This window comes from Anopheles marshallii, chromosome 3 (assembly GCF_943734725.1).
Source record: "Anopheles marshallii chromosome 3, idAnoMarsDA_429_01, whole genome shotgun sequence".
Lineage (NCBI taxonomy): Eukaryota > Metazoa > Arthropoda > Insecta > Diptera > Culicidae > Anopheles > Anopheles marshallii.
Window position 1 is genome coordinate 35,128,355 of NC_071327.1, and position 14,680 is coordinate 35,143,034.

The following is a 14,680-nucleotide window of genomic DNA, read 5'->3' on the forward strand; positions in this document are numbered from 1 at the left end:
GTAAAATGTAAGTAATGGAACAAAAAGAATATTTGTCAAAGTTTTTCATTTGTTACTCCATACAGCATAGCACTCCGGTATAACTCCATGGATTGGGATTTATTTTGTGTCATTTGAATATCTTCATTTATTTAGTAACATCTCTATATGGGTTTTTAAACATACAACAACTAGGCATGCTTTCATTGTATTTATGTGTTTGAGACGTATTGAATAAGCTGTGAAGTAAATTCTAACAGTGCATAGAATGTATACCAGTGGCAATTGATCGTAGACAACAAATATTATCACAAATTCTTATCTTTCGCATCACTAAAAGCAGCAACTTCTTTTCACTATTTAAATTGAAATTCAACATGCCATTAACTGAAATCTTGTTCTTGTCCCTAATGAACTTATTCTACCTTATCTTATATCTTGTACCTTTTACCTCATGATTATGATATTTTCTTTTTTTATGCATTCAATCAATTGCATCTACTCCTGATTATACTCACCATTTAAGTTGCTTAAATTTTACCTAAACTATTTAGGTTAAACAATACTTTAAAAAGCTTTTGCAAGACTTCATCAAGTTTTTTTGTCTTTGTATATCTTATCTGAGACTTATGACTGAGATGGACAAATACTTTTAATTAATAAACCCTGTTTTGAATAATCAATCCTACCTCCGAGGGTCCGATTAATTAATCTTATGCGGTTTATATAGTTTCTTAATTACTAGCATTTCCATTTGCTTTGATTTGATTAATTATTAAAAATAAAGCAAGAAGAGCAGAAAAGATTTTCTACCAAACTATCACTTCGAAGCAACCGATTCAAGATTACATTACTCGCCCACTCACTTTCGCTCAGCTCAAGTTCCGTTCGAATCAAATCATGCAGAACGTCATGTATACGAACTGCAGTGGTGGACTGCCTCACTGCAAGGCGCCCTTATGTTCATGTTTGTCTAAATCAAGAACTAGTTCTAGCCATAATTTGGCACAAGGCTGGTCAATGATCGGTGGGTCCCTAGCAGCAAATGTAGCAATGGTTGCTGCTAGTTGTGGTCCCACCACCATTAGAATGGCACACTGCCTTTCAAGCGTTCGAACGGATGTGAGAGACATCGATGCTACCGATCACACGAACCGACCCGTGGGATTACAGGCGCAAAGTAGAGACTGAGCGTTGGACACGAATAGAATTGTGCTAAATTTAATGCGAAAAGAAACTAAAGCGCATCTCCTATACAGATTTGTTTTAAACAAATCGTTAGATAACCTTCGAACGCAAATATGTTGTTGAAAAGCGAAAGTGCAAGTCAAATTTTGTCATACCTGCTTTCGTCTTGTTTCGCCGTAGAACCGGTTTCCCCCCCAATGAAATGTTAAATTTTCCCCTTTGCTAACCATTATATGGCTCAGCGAAACTGATTCAGCATTCCTTCATGCCTTCGAGGCATACTTCTTTCCCGTTTCCTTGAAGAGATGCAGTTCTTGTTCTCGATTGGCCTCGTGCCTCGCAAACTGGCCAGGTGGATCGTATCGCAAACGATGTAACTGCATGCAAAGCTGTAGCTCGCGATTGTGCAACAGCGGCGACGATGCATCGCGTCAAGATCAATTCCATTTCGTAATCGAAGTCTGAACTCAGACGCCGGTCGTCACGGTCAGCAGTGAGGTGCAAGATCTAACCCTGAGAGCTGCTGTGGTAGCACCGAGCCTTTAAAAATAGATTATCAATCTGTAGGAGCGTGTGGTCTGCGATTAGTAGCGGCAGCATATAGCAGAAAGGTGATGAGAAAATTTGTGTCAGTGTTTACATTGTGCGAGCTTTAGCTGATTAAATCCTCCATATTCGCAGCTAATTCGCTCAAAAAGTAGTTAATTAAAATAGTGAGAGATTAATCGAAACGTTAAGAGCCATCATAATACATTTCCAAGAGTAGTAAATAAAAATGGTAAAAGGTGCGTGAAATGAATGAAAAAGGTAATTCCTGGTTTTCTATTTTATTAACATCTTCATTATTCTAACCGTGCACCAAAATCGTCCTTGAGTTAATCGGTAACTTCTAACACCGGAAACACCCCATGGTGAATTTGTTTAGTGAAACAAAAACTACTAATAACATGGAACAATGGTGTGGCGAATAGCCAACTACAAACTTCATAATGTGCGTAACAATCGAGCGATTATTTACCATCAACTTTTGTTGCAGACAGAAAAAAACAGTACTATTCTACCGCCACTGACGGCCACAGAGGGTGCTTCCCTGCCATGACGCACTCAGTTCAGAACAAAACAGAACTCTTTCATGTGTTTCTTTTTTGTTCTGCTGGCAGTATGAGCGCGCGAAATTCGTAATAATCTCGCCATTACCAATGGGTTCGTCGAAGTGTACATCAGTCTGACCTTCTGGAAGGGGAGGTAGGAAGAGAGAGAGACATAATGGCATGTAACCATCAGCAACCCCTTCCGGAGTGGTCAACAGATGATTACGAAAGAACCGATATTAAGTGGAGCTTCAGTGCTAGTGAGATGAACAACGAATAAAGTGCGCTCAGGCCGGCAGCAAATCGAGATTGGGAGTTGCGCACTTAAAACCAGACGTGACGTGACGTCAATGACCGTAGGGTAAGTTTCAACGTTAATAATGTAAACCCATCGGCCACTGTAAAGCTACCGAAGCGTTCGATTTCATGTCCGGCAAATGATACAAGCAAAGCATCGCACATACGGTTGACAAAGTGTACCCATCTAATCACGATTACTGTTGAAAATGATTCATCTTTTAGCGGGCCACCTCACCAACCACCACCTCACTAAAAGACGTGCAACTCATCTACCACTATCACTAAATAAACATGTTAGTGGCTTGAAAGCTGGGAAATGAGGTTATTATAACGCTTCTTGGGTTCCAGACTTGTAGCTCTCGCATGGTCAGCCCAACCGCAACGGATCACAATTTACTGAAGGATTAGTACCTTGACACGGTGCGCTATTTCTGATGGCATTTGACATTTATAGTAGCGTAATGTGATCTTTTTCACGTTCTTTACATCGCGTATAGGGATGCACCTGTGACAAACTTTGTGGTCGTTAGATCAGTTGTGTTGAATTTATTCTTTCGACTCTTTTGAATTGAAAAAGAATGTCTTTGGGTCGAATCGATAGGCCAGGAGATCATAGAAATGAAGAAGGGATTTCCCTTTTCTGCACCGATAGAGACATTGAAATTTGAGCACATGAGCGAAAAACTCATTATCTTAAAGATGTAAAAACTCTAGGTCAGATGATCCAACTCAATTTATCTGGTTTAGGCTTAACTCGTTCTAATTATATAAACTTTCAGATGACTTTACTTGCTTTATACCAAACGTGCTACACAAATGACCTTGACCTCCAGAGTTGTTACCTCTTTTCTCATAACAAGAACTGGAATATCCTATCTTTCTTCCTGTTCTTCTCTGTTAACATCGAAATGTTGTTTAGCTATGTTGCTACCACTTGGCTGTCGGTTTCATGTTTGAGTTGAGTGAGGTATTTTAACTCCTTTTTATACGAGTAAGATATTTTCTGACTGCGTAAAAGTGTCTTATTCTAGTTCCAAACTGTACACTCCATGCGAGGAATGAATATTCTGGCTGGTATACTTCCGGAGTAACAGTGCAGGTAGGCTTAGATTCCAAGATTTTTGGTGCAAATGTTACGAGAGCAAAAACCAAACATATTTTTATTTGGGTCCAATTTGGATGTAGAAACATTCTTCGCTGCCGCTTTTGTTTTGCTACCAAAACCTGTTGCATTTTTTAATGTCAATCTAATGTCAAAAACATTTGCAAACTTTTGGTACTGACATCTAAAACGTTAGCCAATCTACTTACGACTGTGGGGCGCTCAGTAGACTGATCTTTTCTAGTTTTATTTCACAAAAATATGATCTGTTTTTAGGGGTAAACAATATGGATACTTAAAAACTAAATTTCGGTGGTCAAGGAAGTGGATAAATAGAAAACAAGGTGGTCACAAAGAAGGATTTGAAAATGGGATACCGGAATATTTATGTCGAACTGTTTGTGCAGACAGGGGGGACAGAGATCTGGGAGACAGATCAAGTCATCTGCCAAAAGCAAAAAACCATCCGGACCAAGTATAGATACACAACCGTTCACAAACAATAGGAATTGCAAAGAATTGAGCATAATGCCCACAAGGCGGTATCTCACAGCATTCACCATTGAACTATTGATACTTCACGATTTGATGGAGGTTTTTCCATTAACCTTTCTGAGTTTGTATTGGCCACACTGCGTCATTTCAGTATTAATTGTAGCCGACTTGGTGGTCCCAAACTCCTTTTAAAATGTCTTTCAAAGTCATGGATTTACTTCTAAACGGTCTATCTTCTTCTTCTATATCGTCACCGCAACCTCAATAGGTCTAGGCCTGCCATTTCAGGCTTTCTTTGGCTTTATTTACCCTTAGACGGATAGTCAGTCCGTCAGTCAGTTAGTCCGGATGGGATTGTCGGGTGAGCCTGTCGGGTGAAGATTGGCGCTGCTACCAATACACCAGGCCACCCATAACAAACGGTCCATAACACAGGCAAACATGATGCAAAATAAGTTACATAAAAAAAAACAGAAGCACTTTTCACTTTTAATTGATTGTCATAAATAGTTTTTTTTCCGGAAGCAGTGTCTTTGCGACTATGTTTCATGCATCATATTATTTTTATTCGCTGATGTAACACTTATTTCCTACAGCCATGCCCTTGTAGAACTCTGTTTCTGTTAACCGTCGTTATTCTGCTGTTGCTTTCCTACACGAGAACTTTTATCCGCGGTTCGCTTCACGTGTGTATCGTCATGAGCGTTGATTTCGGATTGATTCCCATCCCTTTTCTCTACGAAATAAAAACAATCGCTCAATCGCATAGCATGTTTAATCATAAACAACAACGTTGAGATGCGTGTTCAAGCGATACCAAAATCACAATCTATAAAGCGAACTGCAGCGGTCACGAGTGTTGCGATACAATCGCCAAATCATGGAGAGAAATGCCTGCACCGCACATTAGCACGAAGGTGGCCCAATTACCCAACCTGGCTTGGGTTGATGGTAAATGTAGGTGTATAATTTGCCACCGACGCCGCTATCCCATCCGCCCATCGCTCAAACATTTTCTTCCGTCCGTACAAACACACGTGCCAAAACAATGTCCCATCGGACGCGAAACGCCCAGTCCAAAAGCGTGGGGTTGCATTTTGAAAACAGCTTTAGCATTTAATGACACCAGCATATTGTATCGATTGCTAGGGGGAGTTGTGTCCAATACACAAAAAAGTAACTGAAAAAAGCACTCTTCACACGTCATTCTCACTCCGGGTTTCCGCTACTGTTACCACCACACTGAAAGCCTTTATCAAAACACTCGAAATGAATTACAAGCGTGTCACATTGTTTCGTTATGAAATGTAAGCTGTTTTCCAATGGTTTTTTTTTTTTGTTCGAGTATACAGATAATGGATGAGTAATGACTTGACTCATGTACATGCAGAACTTTCCTACACTGCTGTGTTCAATGTCATATTAATTTTAACAATAGTAATAAAACTTTCATCAGGGAATAGTAGACGCATTTCAAAGCGTTTCATTTAATTATTCAGTTTTCATTATATGCAAATTCAATTTTCATTATACTTTACGTCGATTTTGTGTACATGATTAAATTAAGTTAAAAAGTGTGGATCCCAAAAATTTTAAACGAAATCTAAACGATTGGAATATATGTCCACTAGACATCAATTTTCCACTTTGATAAACTCCGCAACTAAGACGTAAGAACGAAACAAACATTTCTGTTACAAATGTAAAACAAACTGAACAAATAAAGCGTACCAAAATATCGAACTCGAACTCCCATAACGACGTGTCCAATCGCGCGGTCGACACAATCTACCCCACGTATCGTGTGCCGAGCATAAAACTCTTCATACTACCACGCATCGCATCGCACCCCAAAACGCACACTAGCAAACCGGTGCTGCCCCTACAGTAAAAAGCCACCATCCATCAGGTGCCGGTACGACTTGGACGCGGCATTCAGTGAGCAACGAACTTTTGATCGCGCAGCACGACGACCGGGTGTGCCGCTGGAAGCAAAAAATCAACCATTCGACTACACCACCAAAAAAAAATCGCGGTGCATCTAGTGCAACTGCAAGTGAGATTACAAAACAGGTATGCATACCTCGTGGGTTGCGACCCTGTTTAGGATTGCACTGATATGCTGAAGAGTGTGTGCAGAAACGGAGTGAAAAGGGAAAGTGTTTCGCGAATAGCGCCATACATAAACCGGTGCATTGGGCTCGATCGGCTGAAGATCACTGCCGAGTTTGCAATACCGGGCACGGAGTGAAAGTGACGAGCAGTTTGGTGTTTGTGTGTTTGTGTACCATCCGCATGTGCTTGTGCTGTTCCTGTACATCATGATGGAGCTCTTGCTTTATCGTTAGATTTTCTCTCAAGTGTAGCTTCTAAGTTCACCTTTTTCAGTGTACATGCAGCATACTCACGTGCCTATTCCGATTCGTTAACTTACAGTTTGGCATAGCGGTGGTAGCATTTACAAGAAAAACACACCCTCACATACCAGTATGAACCCCGGTGGTAAGGGATCCGGTCCGGAAGGATTTCAAACGCAGCCATTAAATCAGCCACCCTACCCTGCACAGTCCCCGCCCTACCCGGGCCAAGCAACCAGTGGCTATCCTCATCCCGCAGCCAACGTACCCAACTATGCGCATCCACCGCCCCCACCACCGTACGACGCTAACTCGAACGTAATCCCGCCGGCACAGAATGCATCCACGACTTATGTGCAAGGTAAAAAGGAGGGTGATCACACATTTTTACGCCGAACTATTGATTACGATACATTCTCGTTCCGTGCCAATACAGTTGTAACCAGCCCACAGGTAGGACCAGATCCGGCCTCGATGGTGTGTCCCTCCTGTACCAAGCACGTGATTACCCGTTTGGACTATGAAACTTCTACCAAAACGCACATCGCAGCCGGCCTGCTATGTCTTTTCATGTAAGTTACCATGGTGTTCCGTAGATGTTCACTTCGGAGTCTACTAAATAAGCTGGCAATCAATCCGTTATGAGGAATGTACTGGATCTTATTAGTATGCAATACGTGTTTACAAATACTACAGCAAGAGACAGTTCGCTATCGAGATAAAGAGAGCACACAGTTTAATCTTTAAATATACCTTCATCCAAGCTTGACTAAGCACTGATAAATGATAAGTGTGAACAAATCATGAGAGATTATGGTACGAACAAAAACAATGGCTCATAGAGCATTCGTACAGACGTATTATATTTGTGTTGCTCTATTTAGAAAGAGCTTCCTAATACCACATTTGGTCGTTCTACTGCCGCTCTATCAACTTCATTTGATAACTGCCACGATTCCGGCTGACACAGCTAACGCCCTCGAAACCGGATCTTAAGGGAGAAGAACACGCCTGTTTAGCAGTCGATAGAAAAAAAACAACAGACCCAAACGTGCCGCTCCGCTCAAGACAATGTTCTGACGCTATTTACAGACTGGTATTGTACGACGGGACACCTCGCTGGTAGACGACCCGTCTACGCTCGGGGGGTAAATCCGGTTTAGATTGGAGATCGTTAAACTTTTGTCGTCAAGCTTTTATGATCGTACATAATTTTACACCACAGCTAACAATCAAAAGCCGAACAGAAGGACGGAATTTTGTTTCAAATAGACTTTTGTTTCCATTTCAATACAATTGCCTATTTCGCAGTACAGTTCCAGCCACGTTCCAGTGGCATGTGAGCTTCAGAACCACTGAAGTAGTATGGTTGATGCTGATGGCAAATGTTTACTAGAAATATGTACACTGCAAGAAATGAGTTCATGCATGAGTATGAAGTACCCGTTGGTGCGGTGTTGAACCAAGGCAAATAAAAATACCACTCGCACTCCGTGTGCGAAGATGGTGGACACTATTTCCTGTTATCTAAGTACCGTCAAGTGATGCACAGTGCAATTAAAGGCCAGCTAATACGCAACCTCCCGGAAGGTTTTTGCAACTTAAGTGTTCATTCTGATAACAGTGGACCGGAAATTTCCCGTTGAGTAGAACGCATACAGCTCAGCTTAGGTAGTGTAGTTCCAATAATTTTCTAAAAATCAGAACACTTTAAATACTTTTAATGGGTTTTAATCAGTCGCCACGAATAGTCACATTTTGAAGACCTTTTCAAAAAGGTCTTACCACAACAATCATTGTGATATATAACGTTTACACCAACTTTGTACCTATTGCAAATGTTAAGTACAAACGCGACTGCTCTGTTATCTTATCTTATTTACAAACCTACATTTTTCCTTTTCCCGTTGGTCCATTGGTAACAGCGTGATATGATATCAGGCGACGACAAAGAAGCTTTAGAGGTCAGTTGAGTTGGAACAAAAAGTACCCCGTCTCATTGCCTACCAGCTATTTTAACATGGTACAATTTGTGCGATTTGTTTCCTCCGCTTCAATTTACGAGATAACAAATTCCTCTTTCACCACCCTCACTAAAAGCCATTATTGCCTCGACCAACAGAAGGTGGAGTTGGGATAGAGTGGTGTGTTAAGTGTTGGGAAAGTCTCATTAAACGGAAATGAGCAGCCTACCCAATCGTTCATATTGCACCATTTGCGATCGTTATTGTGTACCCTGTGTGAGCTGTCTGATTGATGGACATATTGGTGTGTGATGAATGGTACACCAAATCAACCGTCTGTACGTTGACAGGGACTGACGTATTATCTATCGAGGAGCATTAATCCTTCCTTAGGTAGTGGTGCACATGGTTATGTTTGTTTTTTTCTTCTTTCGTCAAGTTGCTATTTCTGGAAATGCCAAAACAAGCGTGCATTTCTTACATTACTTCCCATTTATCATAATCTTATCGAAAATATTAATTTTAGCTTAAGAAGTATCATAACGGCAAGATGCTCCATAAACAATAATTCTTCTTTGCTTTGTTTTCTTTTTTTTCCCAGATGTTGGCCATGCTTCTGGATTCCGTACGTGATCGATTCGTGTAAGAACGCTAATCACTATTGTCCGAACTGTGGGGCCTACATTGGAACATACCGTGGCTAGGTTTGTTCCGCCGTGTTGCCATGTGTGAACAAACAGCACAGCTCACCAGCCACCAATCCTTCTGCAGATGCGCACCACGTCTCCCATGCGCCCATGGTCTCCAAAAACTATTATTATGATAATCCTGATACACACTGGCACCAGCGTGCCGAGTGCGCGAGTATTGTGATGTAATTCCCACCTTTTCCTTGCGTTCCTCTCAGTACCAGCACGCAATCGAAAGAGGATGATATGCGTCACCCAGAGTGTGATGCAGTGACGATGGTGGAAGAGTTAACAAAAACTTGAGAAAAAAGAAAGTGCCTGCAACGATAACGTATTTGTAAGAGTAGGTCGGTAGGAAAAATAAACAAAACAAAGCGCAAACGGGAGAGCGAGAGAGTGCGTATGGAACAGACGCAGCAAACGAGCATAGCTTTGTCAAGACGACTGTTATTATTTTTTATTATTATGTATTGAATATTGTTGATTTCTTCGTACGTAAATTGCATAATAAATGTATTTACAATATCAACTCTTCAAACACGACCCGGATTGCGTGGTTTTCGTATTTTTTTTTTGTTTTAATTAATGGACATAATTTCATGTTGGTAAAACAACATTATTCAAATAATTTATAAGAACCGGTCAAAATCCATGAAACAAACGGAACCCTACAAATATCGCCGGGTTCGTGTCTTGGATTGCGCACATCACTTGAGCAGCAATATGTTTTCAATGTTTCTCATTACACTGTCTTCTTTTTAATCCTGGCCGGAATGAAAGTGAAAATTGACCAACATTGTATGCCTAACACTTTCTGTGTAATAAGATATACGGCCCAGCCGTTCTCAAATGAATTGAAAAAAGAATCTTACTGAGTACCACATGTTTTCAAACAAAGCATACGTTTGATGTTATGACTTTCGGTTGAAACATGAAACAATTGATTTACGATCACCGAATGGGTAAGGGTGTTTCCATTTATTGTAAACAGATGTCACACAATGTTTGAACACTGATGTTTATTTAATTTCACATGTGATCAGTTTTAAGGACAAATCTTGGGTGACGCAGACTTTTTTTATTTCACATGGAATAAATCTACAGAGACTACAGGGACCACCCCTGCGGTCAGGCTTCTACTGATTAAAACCTACATGAGCCTTCACCACACATGTCCAGTTTACCAGCTAGGGTATTAATTCGGAAATGGCTGGTATAGACGCTTCATCTCGCCTAGAAAAACGTCTCGGCGTCGCGCTATGACTACTTGATTTATTTAGTCGGGCATCTATGCTAAGAGTCGTGTGTGACGCAAACTACAGGCCAGTACCAAGTTTTTTGTTGATTGATTTTTTGCAATATTTGTTGAAAGTTTACTAATATGATTACAAAATTAATTTATTGATTGAATGAAGTCTGACGATTGATGGAGAAATTTTTGTTTTTATACATTCAATGTAATGATATCCTACCTTATAGGTTGGTACAATAAATGGTAGTTTACATTAAGAATTCCTATTCGGATATCCACATAGATAAGGGAGGTGGAATAATGGCGTAAACGGGATTGCCAAAACGGTTAGGATAACGATTTGATTGCAGGCGTTCGATCGTTAGTGGTTTAGAGGACTAATACAGCAGGACAATTCCAAGATGCGGTTGTAGCACTGGGTAAATAAGTAAGTTACTACATTCTACAAATTACCACGGGAACTATTTTTTTTCCAAATATCCAATTGAGCCTTATTTTTTGTTACAAATCAATCATAACCTAAGATATGGTACAAATTTCGTATTCCATCGGTATAGTAGCTATCGTCCTGTTGCGTATCGATAAAACTGTTCCCTATCTTATCTACAAAATGTGTCGCAATGTTGATTTCACGTTCCGCTTTACTTATGGGTAACGATCTTGAACTCTCAACACGACATTCACTGATAAAGAGCCATAAGCACTGTGCGTACACTGTTACGTACAAAGCACAAAAACACACACACACAAACACATATTAGTATAAAGAATGGGTTTGGACTTTCCCTAACGTAATAGTAAAATCGTTAATCGTTGCCATGTTCCCTACTTTCGGTACGTGCCGATAAAGGATCCACAGTTCGGGCAGTAATGGTTCGCATCTCGGCAGGCCGTCGAGCAGTAGGGCACGAACGCACATGGCCAGCAAAGGAAAAGGCACAGCAAACCGGCACACAGATGCGTCTTGGTGGTGGTTTCATACTCCAGCCTCGTTACCACCGTCGCTCGACAGGACTGACAGATGATGGTGGTGGGATCCGGACCAACCTGAGGGCTCGTGACGATCACTGTGGTCTCTGTTGTGGCGTTCGCATTAAGACCATCGATTAGTACCGAAAACAAAAGAAAAGATAACATATAGTACTTTATGTATGCCGCACCTACGATTAAGCTACGAGGTTGGAGGTTCTGTTTCTGTTCAACAGTACCACAGCACAATAAGACCGACAGGTCTGTGACCAGATCCGCGCATCCCCCACGTCTACGACCCGGCAGGTTCCACGGCGAGATCCAGGAGTAAGTTTCACTCTCACGAAGCCAACATCAAAACAATCCCAACCACAACTTCATAAAAGAGACAAACAAACACGATTCACCAGTAGTGTACGGAACTTACGCAACGATGGCGGTTCCTGGGTGTGCAAGTTAGCGGACTTGAACGGATCGGCCGTTTGCTGGTGGGGATAGGCAGCCGGTACGGGGCGATTGATCTGATCGTACGGCGGCGGATCTGCCCTGCCCGTTCCATCTGATCCGAACGGTTGTTAGTAATAGCGCAATTAATCGGCGTATTTGTTCACAAGTCTACACTCACCCATGATACTAGCTTTCGACTATTTCCACTGATTACAGTCCACTGGTCAAGAATGCCTCCGATCGAATAATGTCCAGCGTCCCACCGGCTCGTAACGTGAACTTCCCCAAGTGAAATGGTTCGGCAAACTGACGTCCGTGTCACCTGTGTAAAAAAGGCGAACGGAAATATGGTCTAACTTGTCTCGTCTAAATTATTTACCAGTCGGAACACCTTCGGGAGTTCTGGTACGGGGTATATGGAGTCCGAAGGTGAAATAATCACAAGCGATAAGAATGATAAGATTGCATGTTCGGCAAGTTTTTCCCCGTACCCAAAAGCATTTGAAGCCGGTTGAATATTTAAGCGGCTGTATTTGCCGTACCGCAGCTCGGTGTTTCATGATTCATTGATTTGCACGCACCCAAACACATACCTGTTTTCGATTGTGCTCGACGCTGATGTGAGAAATGAATGTGTGGGCATGTTAACTACTGCAGTCAAACTGTTTCACTATCTCCATTAATTCATTTACAGCTAGTGCATTAGGTTTGTGTTTATTTTGTACAGCGAACGAAATAAAAACAAATGCCACAACTACTGTTGCACGCTGAGGGTCATCTGTATGGGAACGAACACGCTTTACTATATTTATTTTTACCATGATATTAAAACGTATTAATCAAAACGGCTCATAGTTAGCTTCGTCAAAGTGATGTTGCTATTATTTGTGATTTGTGAGCTTCATAATTATTGTTGAGTCCTTTAAAAGACAGATACGCGAAGAGAAGGACCACTCCCTTTAAAATATATATACCGTAATCGAGGTACGAGCGATTTATACAATGATAACCTAATGCTCACCTTTAAACCCCCAATTGATAAATGTTTGCCAGTAATCATAAATCTGCGTAGATAGGTACGATTTATATAGAGATATAAGAAAAGGAATTGGTAGAAACAATTTAAAATTCGTTGAAACGTTCAAAGGAACAAGACGTAGAATCCTTTCGATTTGTCGTCAACTTTGCGACTTAAGTGACCATATTCCAAGATCTCCTATGCAATGTATGGGCCACCGTTGATTTCTTTAATCTACAATATATTTCTATTTATACATTTATTCTATTTATTTTATATTTTGATATATATATATATATATTTACTCCTAGTTTATCTATATACAGTTTTGGTGAGTGATTTATTTAAGGTTTGAATCCTCAATTTACTATAATATTAATTAACTTTTCCGTATTCATGTATCTAAAAAAATAAAGCTTTTCTCGGTCGAGTCCCAAAGCATGGGGAAAATAAATAGCACACATATTGCTTAGTGATCAATAATTTAAACCACCGTCTTCGCTTAGTTGGAATAGGCTTAAAAAAATGTATACAACTACTGCAAATGAATTACAAGAATATTGCTTTTAATAAATCCTTAATCGAGTATAATTCACAAAATGTGTTAATATATCTCATCAAAAATATAAAATAACTGTCTAATGTGAAAGTATATCTAAGATTTTTATTACTTTGCACTATTATACAAACAATTACAAAAAAATCATTTTACCTTAACGAGCGATGAGATCTTTGTATCTTATCCCAAAGTTCCAGAAGGTTGGACTTTATTATAGCTTATCAGATTTAATTCTACCCTGTGGGTAACAGTTGAAGATTCCCATTTGTGTATTAAAGTTAAACCTGGCGTATTAAAGTTAAACAGATAAGAGATACCAATAAATTTTGTTTGCCAAATAATAAATACCCAACAGATTGGCTGTATTCTAATCACTGCAAAGAGACAACAAGCGGTTTATTGTACTAGACTATCATATACGGTCATCGACGACAGAATTAAACTCGACAATCGACATGCAAAGGCATTGCCAGCGGTGTGGGTGGGTTATGTGAACAGTGTGACGTATATTAAATCTGTTCGCTTTACAAGTGATAGCCTGAGCGTATGGGTTGCAGATTAAACATGCTCTCTAACCTGAGCCTAGGGTCACGGTCAATAAATGAACGGCATAATATGCCCTTGTCTCTTTGCAATAAAACATTAATCTGTTGTTCTGAACATGCACATCAGTCGACAGACCATTGACCAATATAGATCAGTATTGGAATGGGTTGTTTCCTGGTGATATAAGACAGCAAATAGTAGAGATGTTGAAGAATTTAAAAAAAAATATGCATAATATGGAAATAAGCGGAGTGAATGAAAAAGAAGTGAATGAGCTTTAGCTTTTTCTTCAACAAATGTTCGATCAAATGAGGATACCAACCGAAAGACACCTAAATTAACATTCCCAACACTTGCAGTCATCGACGAATGAATTATTTTGGGCCATCGTGTACGTGCGCTTCCTGTCCAAACGACTATTCAGTGCGCATCTAATCAAGCACATGATTCATCGACGGATGCTAAATGACTAATACCAATTTTGACGCAGAGCACATCTTTGCATTGAAAATGATTCCAACGTTTTCGAAATAGAACTCCACAACAGTCGTATTTTGATAGCCCTTATCAAAATGCGCCGTGAGAACTATCTTCATTCAACGACAATAATGAATCATCGGACTTGTGGAGTAACGTGCAAGAGTGTATTTGTTTGAGTTGGTTATCAACACAGTAAGATTGTACGTTTCTCTGCTGTTTGAGAAAAGGTTTGGTAGCTGTTAAC

The 14,680-nt window shown here is 40.3% G+C and overlaps 2 protein-coding genes across 2 annotated transcripts; one reads left to right on the plus strand and one right to left on the minus strand.

Moving 5' to 3' along the window:
* The first annotated feature begins 6,644 nt into the window (after positions 1 to 6,644).
* On the plus strand, positions 6,645 to 9,180 carry LOC128711489 (lipopolysaccharide-induced tumor necrosis factor-alpha factor homolog). The gene is made up of 3 exons (XM_053806367.1): positions 6,645 to 6,873; positions 6,949 to 7,084; positions 9,078 to 9,180. The coding sequence occupies exons 1-3, from the start codon at positions 6,645 to 6,647 to the stop codon at positions 9,178 to 9,180; spliced, it is 468 nt and encodes a 155-aa protein (XP_053662342.1).
* A 2,062-nt stretch (positions 9,181 to 11,242) lies between these two features.
* On the minus strand, positions 11,243 to 12,015 carry LOC128712537 (lipopolysaccharide-induced tumor necrosis factor-alpha factor homolog). The gene is made up of 3 exons (XM_053807429.1): positions 12,012 to 12,015; positions 11,814 to 11,945; positions 11,243 to 11,493 (listed from the first exon to the last, which is right to left on the minus strand). The coding sequence occupies exons 1-3, from the start codon at positions 12,013 to 12,015 to the stop codon at positions 11,243 to 11,245; spliced, it is 387 nt and encodes a 128-aa protein (XP_053663404.1).
* Positions 12,016 to 14,680: the final 2,665 nt, after the last annotated feature.